Source organism: Bufo gargarizans, chromosome 4, assembly GCF_014858855.1.
Source record: "Bufo gargarizans isolate SCDJY-AF-19 chromosome 4, ASM1485885v1, whole genome shotgun sequence".
Taxonomy (NCBI): Eukaryota; Metazoa; Chordata; class Amphibia; order Anura; family Bufonidae; genus Bufo; species Bufo gargarizans.
Window position 1 is genome coordinate 59,640,421 of NC_058083.1, and position 13,352 is coordinate 59,653,772.

The 13,352-nt window shown below is 46.4% G+C and overlaps 1 protein-coding gene across 1 annotated transcript in view; it reads right to left on the minus strand.

The window, feature by feature from the left end:
• Window positions 1-13,352, minus strand: part of LOC122935200 (vomeronasal type-2 receptor 26-like) — a gene marked incomplete at its 3' end in the record, with an annotated part of 78,467 nt that overhangs the window by 27,068 nt on the left and 38,047 nt on the right. Inside the window, exons 3-4 of the mRNA XM_044290963.1 lie at window positions 2,886-3,104; window positions 2,661-2,784 (exon numbers count right to left, since the gene is read on the minus strand). Of these exons, the coding sequence (XP_044146898.1) occupies window positions 2,661-2,784; window positions 2,886-3,104 (343 nt within the window). The remainder of the gene's footprint in view (window positions 1-2,660; window positions 2,785-2,885; window positions 3,105-13,352) is intronic.

Genomic DNA, 13,352 nt, shown 5'->3' on the forward strand with positions numbered 1-13,352 from the left:
GAGACAGAAGAATAGCCATTTTGTTCAGTTTTTTACCTAGAAGCAGTGTGTCTGGCAACGTCTGACAAAAAAAACTATTATATAGACACAAGCCACTAATGTAGTAAGAAACACTATAGGGAGAGATATAATTGTGTATATTTTAGGGAATTTGATCAGGTTAAGCTTTTAGGAAGTGAGGGACTGGTCACACTCTGCTTAAGGGCTCATTCAGACGACCATATTAATGAGCCTGCATCCGTTCCGCAATTTTGCGGAATGGGTGCGCACCCATTCATTTCAATGGGGCCGCAAAAGATGCGAACAGCACAGTGTGTGCTGTTGTGTTATTCCGCAGGCCCGCAAAAAAGATAGAGCATGTCCTTTTCTTGTACACAATTGCCGGCCATGTGCAGACCGCAAATTTCAGAATGCACACCGGCCGGTATCCTTGTTTTGCGAATCCGCAATTTGAGGATCGCAAAAAACTACGGTCGTCTGAATGAGCCCTAATAAAGTTACTTGCAGCTACAGAGGTTCAGAGTAGCAGTTCTGCAGTGCAAAACCCACCTCTATCTAAACAGAGACACCTTTTTTTTATCTCAAGTTCCTACAAATAATTACTGTATTGCCAGCACAGCACTCCAATGGCATTCTGCTGCAAATGCTAAGCAACTGCATATTCTTTTCAGTGCATTATATCTGTTATTAAAAGCCTTGCACTATAACAAAAGCATTTTATGGCAAAAACACAATTTTTATACTAATGATATTAAACGCATAATTCAAAAACATTTCGATGCAAACTTAGCATTATTATATCCATGGTAGCAGATGCATTAATGCATCAGACCATGTGCTTCATAGACATTAGTACAAAAAATTGTATTGTTGAACCAGTTATATTAAATGTTTGTTCAAAGACATTTGATAGCAAACACTGCATTAGTCTCAAAGTAAATTGTCAATAACAGTGTGCAGTGTATTTGTAGACAGGAAGGGACATTTAATGGTGCCTCTGTCTTTAAATTACAGAAAAAAACATTTTCAATATTGCTAATACCCTTTAATAATATGTGGATTCCAAGCCTGTGACTTTTCATTTAGGCCTCCTGACAAAATGTCTGGAAAAAGGAAGAGCGCAAAATTAAAGACTTATGTCTTGTTCTCACAGTCAGAATGTGAGTAGTAGCAGCTGTAGCAGCATGAGCCACCCAGCTAGTAGTAGTAGTGTTAGTAGTAGTAGGCAACAGTTCTTCCTCGCTATTGAAAAGATGTTATTAATAAGGACAAAGAGGATGAAATGATGAAAAGATTATGTGGAGGCCAGATCTACCTAATATAGACTTTGACACTGTGCCTAAGAGCCAGGGTTCACAGCATTTCTCATGCTCCACCTCCTTTCATCCCCAAAGAAGCCTTTCTATCATCTCTGTCTTTACTGCCCCCTCCTAGTGGGGTGCCTTTGTTTTTCCTAAAAGGCAACAAACCCCCCCCCCCCATACACTACGGTAAACAGTCAAGAGTCTCACTGGTGATGAGTTGTGTGATAGCAGTCAGCGTTTGGACTGCCATGAGGAGGTTCAGGAAGAGCCGGGGACCCCATGCATAGCAGTGTTGATGGTGGTAGTAGTAGTGGGACCTGTAGCCACAGTGGTGGCTGTAGGGGCAATGGTAATGACAGTGGCACTTGGGAAAAATACAGAGCAGAGGAGGGGGCCAAGGAGCCCTCTATGACAGGGATTACGGCAGCCTTAAAAGGATTGTCAAGAAATGGCCATTCAAGAATTTAAGAGCACTTCATGCTTCCTTCTGCTTTATGGAGATGCTCATTTCATTTCAGGACTTGATACCTGCCCACTCTGCCAAAATTATCAATACCTGCTGTGAATGACTGTGATTGGTCAGCAAACTTGCCTGACCTAAACCCCATAGAGAATTTATGGGGTATTTTCAAGAAGAAGATGAGAGACACTAGATGCAGATGAGCTGAAGGCCACTATCATAGCAACCTGAGCTTCCATAACACCTCATCGGTGCCACAAGCTGATCACCTCCATGCCACGCTGCATTGATGCAGTAACTCATGCAAAAAGAGCCTGACCAAGTATTAAGTGCATATGCTGGACATTTTGTTTGCCTTGGTCTTATATAATATTCTCATTTTCTGAGATATGTTTGGGTTTTCATTAGCTATAAGCCATAATCATCAACATAACAAGAAACAATGTTGCCACTGCTTTCCGCTATCGGAGTTGAGACAGCAGTACACCTACGTATCTCTACCTTACCTTTATACTATATATTATTCCTTTTCACTCCTAACAAAAGGCAAATCCCCATCTTTGTTTACGACCACCCTAGCCACTTAACTCAGATGCCCAGTGTCGAAAACCTTTCTAAAAGCTGGACCTTCCATACTGAATATTCTCTTCTACTGATATTACCTGACACAAGTTTGCAAGAGCTTGTTAAACATTAAGGAGAAAACGTATACAATGATTTACTCCAGTTTTGTGATTTATGGTGTAATGAAAATAACATCCATATTTTTAAATTTTTTATAACTTGAGAGTTTTGTAAGTGGATACAACTTCTCACGATACATCAGCCCTGTAAATCTCAGTGCACAATTATAGATCTCTAACAAAAGACAAGCCAAATAAATGTCCATCCCTCACCGGTCTGGTTGGAGATCTCGCCTTCTGCACAGGGGGCACAGTAGTAGCAGCATTTCTGTTTTCCTTCCAGTTGGACTTTTCTGTATCCGGGAAGACAACTCTCACTACAGGCGGAGCGCGGTGTCTGAAGTAAAAAAGTGTCATACAGGAGGACAAAACAAACTTTAAATGTTCACTTTCAGAACAATTCTTTAAGACAAAGAACATTTTCTATGTGAAATTTACCTGGGGAAATCGGGGATTCCAAAAAATTGAGTTGTCATTTATAACAAATTGCAGATGACCACTGCCTTCATAAAATTGTCCAACTGTTTGTTTCCCCACAGTACGGTTAGCATATACATGATAGTTCACCAGATCAAATCTAGCTGGAAAGTTTCCTTCATCATGAATCGAATCTCCACCAGAAGTTGTAGAATGAACTCTCCTTATATACTGATTGAGCTGAAAAGGGAAATAGCAACAGATCAATGAAGGTGAGAAATATAGAAGAACCAGATACTGATGACAGGTGCAGAATTTAGGATCAAGTTACAGGAGAAGTAGTGCATGGCTTTATGTGTGCAGCGGAGACATAGTTAAGAGCTAAGGGCAGAGATGAGTGAACCACTCAACATTTGTTTTTGGTCAGGTTTGCCGAATTTATTAAAAAAAATTGGTTTGGACCCAAATCGATTTGGACTGAACCAAAGTTGCTCCAATTACCCTGAAATGAGTATATTAAACCCTCTAGTCTCCTAGGACTCAGAATCTTTAGGAAAACTTGTTATTTATTTTAGTTTATTTTTTGTTAATTCCCCCCTTCACCCAAGCTCTGGAACGCAATGACACAATAGTACAGTCTGGGTAACACTGACATACATAGTTATGGGTAAACTCATGTTTGACGCTGTTAACATACCGTTTTTTTAAAGTGCACCATGCTGGCACATGTGTTCTGCTTTTTCATATTCCAAAGCTTCCCCAAATTGTCCCTTATTTAGGTCAGATGTTTAACCGCTACCCGACTGCCTAACGCAGGATTGCGTCCTGCGGGCGGCCGGGTCATTCCTCTTTGACGCGCTGACGCGTCATCTCGCGAGAGGCGAGATTTCCTGTGAACGCGCGCACACAGGAGCGCGCGTTCACAGGATCCGAAGGTAAACGAGTTCATCTACAGCCTGCCAGCGGCGATCATTCGCTGGCAGGTTGTAGATGCGATTTTTTTTTAACCCTTGAAAGGTATATCAGACGCTGTTTTGTTAACAGCGTCTGATATACCTGCTACCTGGTCCTCTGGTGGTCCCTTTTGCTTGGATCGACCATCAGAGGACACAGGCAGCTCTGTAATAAGTAGCACCAAGCACCACACTACACTACACCCCCCCTGTCACTTATTAACCCCTTATTAACCCCTGATCACCCCCCTGTCATTGATCACCCCCCCGTAAGGCTCCATTCAGACGTCCGTATGTGTTTTCCGTATCCGCGTATCCGTGGATCCGTGTATCTGCAAAACACGGACACCGCGGACCTGCAAAACACGGACACCGGCAATGTGCTTTCCGCATTTTGCGGATCCACACATTGCCAGAACTATATAGAAAATGCCTTTTCTTGTCCGTAATTGCGGACAAGAATAGGACATGTTCTGTAGGCTCTACAAAAAATGCAGTGTTCACCCTATCAGGCCTGATCTTGTGCGCACACTTGCGTTCAGTCCGCCCCACCGCATTGACAGAATTATTTTTTCTGATCACTGCAATAACACCGTAAAATCGCTGCAGCGCTATAAAGATCACTTTTGAGGGGCATGGCGAGTTCATAGAAGATTTTTTTTTTTGGCACAAGTTAACTGAATTTTTTTTAGTTTTTTCTTACAAAGTCTCATATTCCACTAACTTGTGACAAAAAATAAAATCTCACATGAACTCACCATACCCCTCACGGAATCCAAATGTGACACTTTTTTGCAGCCAAGATGCGCAAAGGGGCCCAAATTCCAATGAGTACCTTTTAGGAGGGCATTTTTGGGCATTTGGATTCCAGACTTCTTCTCACGCTTTAGGGCCCCTAAAATGCCAGGGCAGTATAAATACCCCACATGTGACCCCATTTTGGAAAGAAGACACCCCAAGGTATTCCATGAGGGGCATCGTGAGTTCCTAGAATATTTATTTTTTTTGGCACAAGTTAGCGGAAAATGTTTTTTTTTTTCAATTAAAAAATCATTTTCCGCTAACCTGTGCCAAAAAAATTAATATTCTAGGAACTCGACATGCCCCCTTACGGAATACCTTGGGGTGTCTTCTTTCCAAAATGGGGTCACATGTGGGGTATTTATACTGCCCTGGCATTTTAGGGGCCCTAAAGCATGAGAAGTCTGGAATCCAAATGCCCAAAAATGCCCTCCTAAAAGGCACTCATTGGAATTTGGGCCCTTTGCGCATCTTGGCTGCAAAAAAGTGTCACACATGTGGTATCGCCGTACTCAGGAGAAGTAGGGCAATGTGTTTTGGGGTGTATTTTTTACATATACCCATGCTGGGTGAGATAAATATCTCTCTAAAATGACAACTTTGTATAAAAAAATGGGAAAAGTTGTCTTTTAGAGAGATATTTCTCTCACACGGTATGGGTATATGTAAAAATACACCCCAAAACACATTGCCCTACTTCTTCTAAGTACGGCAATACCACATGTGTGACACTTTTTTGCAGCCTAGGTGCGCAAAGGGGCCCAAATTCTAAAGAGCACCTTTAGGATTTCACAGGGCATTTTTTACACATTTGGATTCCAAACTACTTCTCAAGCTTTAGGTCCCCTAAAATGCCAGGGCAGTATAAATACCCCACAAGTGACCCCATTTTTGAAAGAAGACATCCCAAGGTATTCCGTGAGGGGTATGGTAAGTTCATGTAAAATTTTATTTTTTGTCACAAGTTAGTAGAATATGAGACTTTGTAAGAAGAAAAAAATATATAAAAAATCATTTTCCGCTAACTTGTAACAAAAAATAAAAACTTCCATAATCTCACTATGCCAATCAGCGAATACCTTAGGGTGTCTAACTTTCCGAAATTGGGTCATTTGTAGGGTGTTTCTACTGCCAGGGCATTGTAGAACCTCAGGAAACATGACAGGTGCTCAGAAAGTCAAAGTGCGTAAATTTACATTTCTGCACCATAGTTTGTAAACGTTATAACTTTTACCCAAACCAATAAATATACACTTATTGCATTTTTTTTTATCAAAGACATTTAGAACAATACATTTAGAGAAAAATTTATATAGAAATGTAGTTTTAATTGAAAAATTTTACAACAGAAAGTGAAAAATGTCGTTTTTTTGCAAACATTTCGGTCAATTTTGAGTAATATAAAAAAAAGTTGAAATGTCAGCAGCAATGAAATACCACCAAATGAAAGCTCTATTAGTGAGAAGAAAAGGAGGTAAAATTCATTTGGGTGGTAAGTTGTATGACCGAGCAATAAACCGTGAAAGTAGTGTAGTGCAGAATTGTAAAAAGTGGTCTGGTGTCACGGCCACGGTTATGGTCGTGACTCCTTGGGAGCCGCATACAGTTGCCCGCGGTTTGGGTAGTTGTTTCAACCGCAGCTTGAGGCATGTTGTTGTTTGCCTCAAGTGCGGTTGCCGCGGACAACAGCTATGTGTGCGGTTCCCTTGGAGTTGTGTGCGTGTGTGGATGCACTGTGTTTGTATGTCTGGTGTGCACTTGGTGTTGTTTGGTGCGCACGGACATCTTCCTTTTACTGTGGCTGTCCGTGGCAACGTTTTGTATGTTGTACATGTGGTGGCAGTGTCCGGGCCTTCGGGCTGTCTCCCAGGACGGCTGCCACCCATGTCGTTGCCTGCGGTAACAGCCACAGTGTGATTTGTTTGGACACTTCCCCTTTAAGTTGTGAGTTTCCCTTCTGTGGTGCTGGAAGGGTTAACTCCCTTCCCAGTGTGTGTGTGATGTCACTGGGTGTGTCCGACTGTGGGGTGTGGCTTCTTGGCCTATATAGCCTGAGTGTTTGGCATGGCTCAGGAGGTTGCTTCAGTCATCCTTGGCTGGAGCAGCCTCCTGTGCATATGACCTGCCAGTGAGAGCCACCCCTGTGGTCATAAAATAATTGTCGTTATGTTTGATGTCTTTATGCGTGTGTGGTTGTATGTTGTTCTGTTGGGACCTTCTTATGTTTGGTGCAGCTCACGGTTCTGGTTTCCTGTCTGCTCAGGGATCCAGTCAGCAAGGCTGTGGCAGGTTGGTGGAACTGGGTGTTCGCCTGCCATTCCCGTGAGGCTGTTCATGTCCCCCTTTTCCCAACAGCTTGGCCATTGAGACTCCTGCTCCTCCGTGCCAAGGAGGAGTAGGTCGTCTTACCCAGCTCCTAGCTCAGGGATCTGCGGAGGGTAAGACAGGGCTCCGAGGTTCCTGCGCATGGGTCCTCCTACCTTAAAGGTCGGCCCATGCAGGTTAGGAGTTAGGGTCAGGGTAGGGATGCGTGAGGAGGTGACCTGCTCCCTATCCTGTTCTCATGGCCGAGTAGCCACTACACCACCTGGCATCGCACGGCTGAGGGTTTCCCCCATCCTCAGCCGTGACATCTGGTCATTAAGGGGGTTCAAGCTAGGGGAGCTGAGGTGGTTAAACACACATGGTATTATGAGACAACATGATGACTTGACAGGGTCAGAATGCCTGTTTATACGACACTCACAAGTGTTGATTGTCAGAAGAAAAATTTGCTTATTCTGAAAAAGCCTATAACATTCTCTCTCCCTTTTAATTGTGAGCAGCAGCAGTACAATGTGGATGTGGAAAGGGTAGGGTAATAGAGACACATGGCCTCAATAATAGCGACAGCAGAAGCAGCATAGCATGGGACATACAAAGCAGTAGATTGGATGTCTATCGATAGTAGTAGTAGTAGTAGTAGTGGTAATAGTGGTCATGCTGGTATTAGTGGCTGATACTTTGCATTAATAGTGATGGCAGTAGGGGTTTAGCAGAGTGAAGCATTAGCAGCTGAGGCGGTGGCAGCAGAAGCCATATTGTATATGTTGGCAGGCAGGCAGCAGCATGATTGAGACCGCAGCAGCCTTATAGAAGATGATGACAGGCACAAGCAGCAGCAGTGGCATGAAGGCAGCAGTGGCATAATGGAGGCAGCAGCAGCCATGCAGAACATAATGGATGGCAGGTTGCAGAACTGGTATGATGGCAGCATTGGCATGATGGAGGCAGCAGCAGCCATATAGAACATGATGGTCTGCAGTCTGCAGCAGTGGCATGATGGCATCAACGGTCTGATGGAGGCAGGATGGCAAGCAGACAGGCAAGCAGCAACAGTGGCAAGATGAGGCCCCATCAGCACAGCCAGATCAGCCTAAGCCGGATGAGTGTGAAAATCCTCTCAAATCCAGGCTTGGTTCCATTTGAGATAAGTGATGTTTTGGAGACTGATGGAGGACAACTTGGTCCATTTAGGTGTCACCATGCCTGCCTCCCATGGCACGGAAAACCCTCTCCGAGATGACACTGGAGGCTGGGCAAGAAAGAGGAAAGCATGGTGTACCAGTTTGGGCCACTGTCCCTGTCTGCTTGCCCAGAAATCCATGGCATCAGCAAGATGCGTTAGCTTTTCTTCCTCCATATTCATCGCCGCCTGTTGCATGAGCATCAGCGTCTCTTCAAAAATACATATGAGGGGGATGAGGGACAACTGCAGCATGAACGGGTTCAACTGCCACAGCCCGACCTGGAACCAACGCAGGCTCACTTCACAGGCGGTCTGGTGCATTACTAAATCATTCTCGGATTTCCACTGCTTGTTCAGACGTTTGAGCATGTGCAATGTTGAATTGAGTTGGAACGTTGCAGATAGAGATGAGCGAATCAAAATTGAAGAAGTGGAATTCGATCCGAATTTCAAGAAAAATTTGATTCACACACGAATCTGAATTTCCTAACGCTTCGTGGTAACAAATCGAATTTTTTCCTAAAATGGCTGCTGCACGTGTTAGGACATGGAGCAAGGAACTCAGGGAATGAAGGATCACACACAATGCCATCTATGCAGCCAATCAGCAACCAGCCAGCCCTGTGATATCACAGCCCTATAAATAGCCTAAGCCATCTTGGATTCAGCCATTTTCCAGGGCAGGGAGAGATGTCAGCAGGAGCTAGGGACAGTGGTAGGAAAGACTTGAAAACTTATATTTTGCTCAATAGTTCAGGGAAAGAGCATTAGAAGTGTAGGGAAAGTATAGGGAGGAATTATTCCACAGTATTGAAGCAAAACAGGGTTCAGTAGGGGAGGTTACAGCCTGTTTGATACAGCCATTAACAGGGTTATTACAAGGAAATATTTCTACATCTTATTTGCCCTTGTGTGGTGCAGTTATATGTTCTAAAGCATTTTTTTGTGTGTATTAGTGTGAAAAAAATATTATTTGCCGTTCAGCGGTGTAGTTATATGTTCTGAAGCTCTTTTAGTGTGTATTAGTGGCAAAAAAACATATACATATTATTTGCCGTTCAGCGGTGCAGTTATATGTTCTAAAGCCCTTTTTGGCGTGTATTAGTGGCAAAAAAAAATATATTATTTGCCTTCAGCGGTGCAGTTATATGTTCTAAAGCCCTTTTTGGCGTGTATTAGTGGCAAAAAAAAATATATTATTTGCCTTCAGCGGTGCAGTTATATGTTCTAAAGGCCTTTTTGTAGTGTATTAGTGGAAAACAATATATAATATTTGCCGTTCAGCGGTGCAGTTATATCTTCTAAAACCTTTTGTGGCGTGTATAAGTGGAAAAAAATATGGGCCTTTTTGCCGTTCAGCGGTGCAGTTATAAGTTCTAAAGCCCTTTTTGGTGTGTATTAGTTGGAAAAAAGGGCTTATTAGCCGCTGTGTGGTGAAGTGAGAAAATTACAGACTTTTTTGGGGAGTTTTAATTCTTTTTTTATTTATTTATTTTATCTAACAGTATGTCAGACAGAGACGTGCCAGACCCTACACAGGGGAGTGGCAGAGGCCTAAATGTTTCTGGTACAGGCACAGGTCGTAGCAGAGTAAGGGGGCGTGACAGCAGGAGTCGCAGCGAGAGGCTAGAGTTCCTGGTGTCATCTAGTGGTCGTGTCTTAACCAGCAAACCAGCAGTTCTTGAATGGTTGACTCAGTCATCCACTTCATCCCAAGTGACATCAGACACCCCCAGCCATGAGTCGGTGAATTCGTCAGACACAACCCTTAGTTGGCATGTCCCGTTAGCAGGCCCTGTGCCCTCATCTGTCCTCAACCTGCCTCTGTCCTTTTCTGTTCCCTCAGCCAGAGAAATATTATATGCTGTGGGCTCAGCTCCACTATACAGTGAGGACGAGCTACTACAAGACAGTCAGCAGCTACTGGCCAGCCAAGATGTAGAGGAGACAGTGGCGTAAATACCAGGGAAGCAGCTGATTCGGGGCCTGGGCTGACAAGGGGCCCGGCAGCATGTCAATCAACTAAACTTAGCTTTAAGTTAGTTTTTCAGGCCAGGCCCCTTCACAGTGCGGCGCCGGCGACATTGGGGGCCTGACCTGTGACCTGTCCATCATCATCATCCTTATTCCTTCCATTCAAATCCCTCCCGAGTCCCTCCCCCCTGCCCCCCCCACCGTTTTGCATCTTACTGCGAGAGCGAAACACAGGATTCAAGCCGCTCTCTTCTAGTTAGGCACTGGCACGCCCACCGAGTAGTCCTGACCAGAGGAAGCAGCAGGCGGGAGAAAAGTTCGGCAGACAAGAGGAGCAACACACAGCAGCGGCACAGCAGCCCAGAGCGCACATCAGTGACTGACTCACTGGGCTTTTCAGGTATGTGTGCCTGCTGCCTGTGTGCCTCCCTTGCCCATGTGTGCCCACTGCCTTTGTGGCCCCTTTGCCAAAGTTTCCCTTGTCAACGCAGCCCTGCCTGGCCCCTGTGACTGTGCTTTCCTGGTTGGCTCTTTCAGGAGAGCAGTGGCTCAGTGGCTGACCATTATGTGTGCCCTGTGCTCTGTGGGCTTTGTCTGTGCCCACCCTGGCCTGTGGCCCCTGTGCCCGCTGCCTGTGTGCCCCCCTTGCCCAAGTTGCCCTTGTCAGCACAGTTGTGCAGCCCTGCCTGGCCCCTGTGACTGTGCCTCCCTGGTTAGCTCTTTCAGGAGAGCAGTGGCTCAGTGGCTGACCATTATGTGTGCCCTGATGGCCTTTTACTGTGCCCGCCCTGGCCTGGTGCCCCCAGGTCACTGTCTGCACCTTCCTGGCCCCTATCTGCGCCCCTGGGCCCAGGCCTTTATCTGTGCCCCCCCCCGGCCTTTGTCTGCACCCATGGCCCTTGTCTCTGCCCCCTTGACCCCTGTGTGCACCACCTTGGCCCTTTCTGTGCCCTCCCTGGCCCCTGTCTGTGCCCCTGGGCCCTGGCCCTTATCTGTGCCCCTGGCCCTTGTCTGGCGTCCCTGGCCATTTTTTGTACCTCGTCCCTGGCAAAATTTGCTGTGGGGCCCAGTCACTTCTAGCTATGCCCCTGGGAGGAGACATCTGCCGCTTCCTCCGGTAGGGGAACAAGTAGTGATGAGGAGGACATCAGTGATGTGCAGACAGTACTCGATGATGATGATGTAGCTGATCGCACTTGGGAGTCGCGTGAATTAGGGGCTTCATTATCATCGGGAGAAGAAGGTAGCAGCTTGCACGTGAGGCAGCGGTGGAGCCAGCAAGTCGCTAGCAAGGCCGGGAGTCAGCAGGGTGGCAGCAGTGGGAGGTCGGTAGCCAAACGTGCCCGAGGTAAACCACCCACTTCGCAGGAGCCTACCTGCCTGGAAAGTAGTGGTGCAGAGGTTCACGGAGGCAGCGGCGGTAGCAGTCAGTCAGTGCATAGTGTTGGGGGTAAAATCACCTACTCTCCGGTTTGGCCGTTTTTTGGTAAGCCGCCGGAGGAGGTGAACATGACTATTTGCCCAATCTGTTGGCAGAAGATAAGGCGTGTCCAGAGTGCCAATGTTGGCACCATGGCCCTGCAACAACATATGTAGCGTCACCATAAAGTGGCCTGGGAGAACCTGACTCTGATGTGGTGGTCAATCCTGCCTCAGCCACTGGCACGGCCCCGATTTTAGGCATTCAAGGCTACACCACCTCAGCCGAAGGGAGCTGTCTATCCTTCCCATCAACTGCTGGTCCTGATGCTCCTGCTCCTCGTCAGTAATTCCGTCAGCAATCAATCACCAAAGCGATTGCCAAGAGACAACAGTATGGTGCACTCATCCAGAAGCTGAATGTGCTCCTAACCAAGTTGCTGGTGCTGTAGTCCCTCCCTTTCCAAGTGGTGGACTCTGCACCTTTCAGAGTACTGATGGCTTGTGCCGAGCCGAGGTAGAGAGTCCCAAGCAGTATTTTTTTTGCGAAAAAGGCAGTACCAGCCCTGCACACGTATGTAGAACAGAAGGTGGGGCAGTCATTGAGCCTGTCAGTGTCTGCCAAAGTGCACAGCAGCGCCGATGTGTGAAGCTGTAACTACGATCAGGGACAATACATGTCCTTTATGGCCCACTGGGTGAATGTGGTTCCTGCAAAGCCACACCAACAACTTGGCCAGGTGACACCACTTCCACGTTCTTCACGCCATTGGTCCTGCAACAATATCCGCCTCTGCCTCCTCATCCTTCACCGTGTCCTCAGCCTTCACTGCAGGGACAATTCACAGTGCCCCTCCAGCATACCACACGTGCAGGGCACGGAGATTTCATTCTGTTCTGCACCTTGTTTGCTTGGGCGAACATAGTCACACAGGGGAGGAACTGCTCAGTGTCCTTCATCAAGATATCGAATCCTGGATTTCTCTGCAACAATTCAAAATTGGAACCATGGTGACCGACAATGGGAAGAACATGTTGTCGGCGCTGCGTCAAGGAGGGCTGAGCCATGCGCCCTGCATGGCACACGTGTTCAATATGGTTGTAAAGCGGTTCCTGAAGTTTTCCACCCATCTTCAAGACATCCTAAAAATGTCTAGGAAACTTTGCATGCACTTCAGCCACTCGTACACCACAAAGCACATCCTCCTTGAGCTGCAGCGGCAGAACGGGATCCCCCAACATAGGGTGATATGCGATGTTTCCACCCTCCTTATGTTGGACCGACTATACGAACAGAGAATGATCCAAGCGGACAGGCGTCCTCCCCTGTGTAACTTCGATGTCAGCCAGTGGCAGCTCATGCATGACACCTGCCTTTGAGGAGGCCATGTTATTTGTCAGTCACCAGGACTACGGGATGAACAATGTCATTCCACTGCTTCATGTCCTGGAACAGATGCTAGTAAATTTGGCTGTCAGGGGACTGGAGACGTGGCACCTACACTATATCTCACGGCCACCTGAGCCTTGTGGGGGCTGAACTGTAGGAGGAGGAGGAGGAGGAGGACATTGGAGCACAAGTAATGTGTAATGAAATGGGTAGTTTTTATACACAGGTGACAGGAGAGGAGGAGCAGGAGCAGCCAGAGGAGCTACAGGGTGATAAGGAAGACGAGGCAGAGGACCCAGACACACCGTGGCAGTATGCAGTGGAAATGGAGGCAGGGAGTCCCTCAGAGTCACTTGCACAAATGGCCCGATACATGCTAACTTGCTTGCATAGTGACAGCCGAATTGTCACCATTTGGCAGAGGGATGACTTCTGGCTCTCCA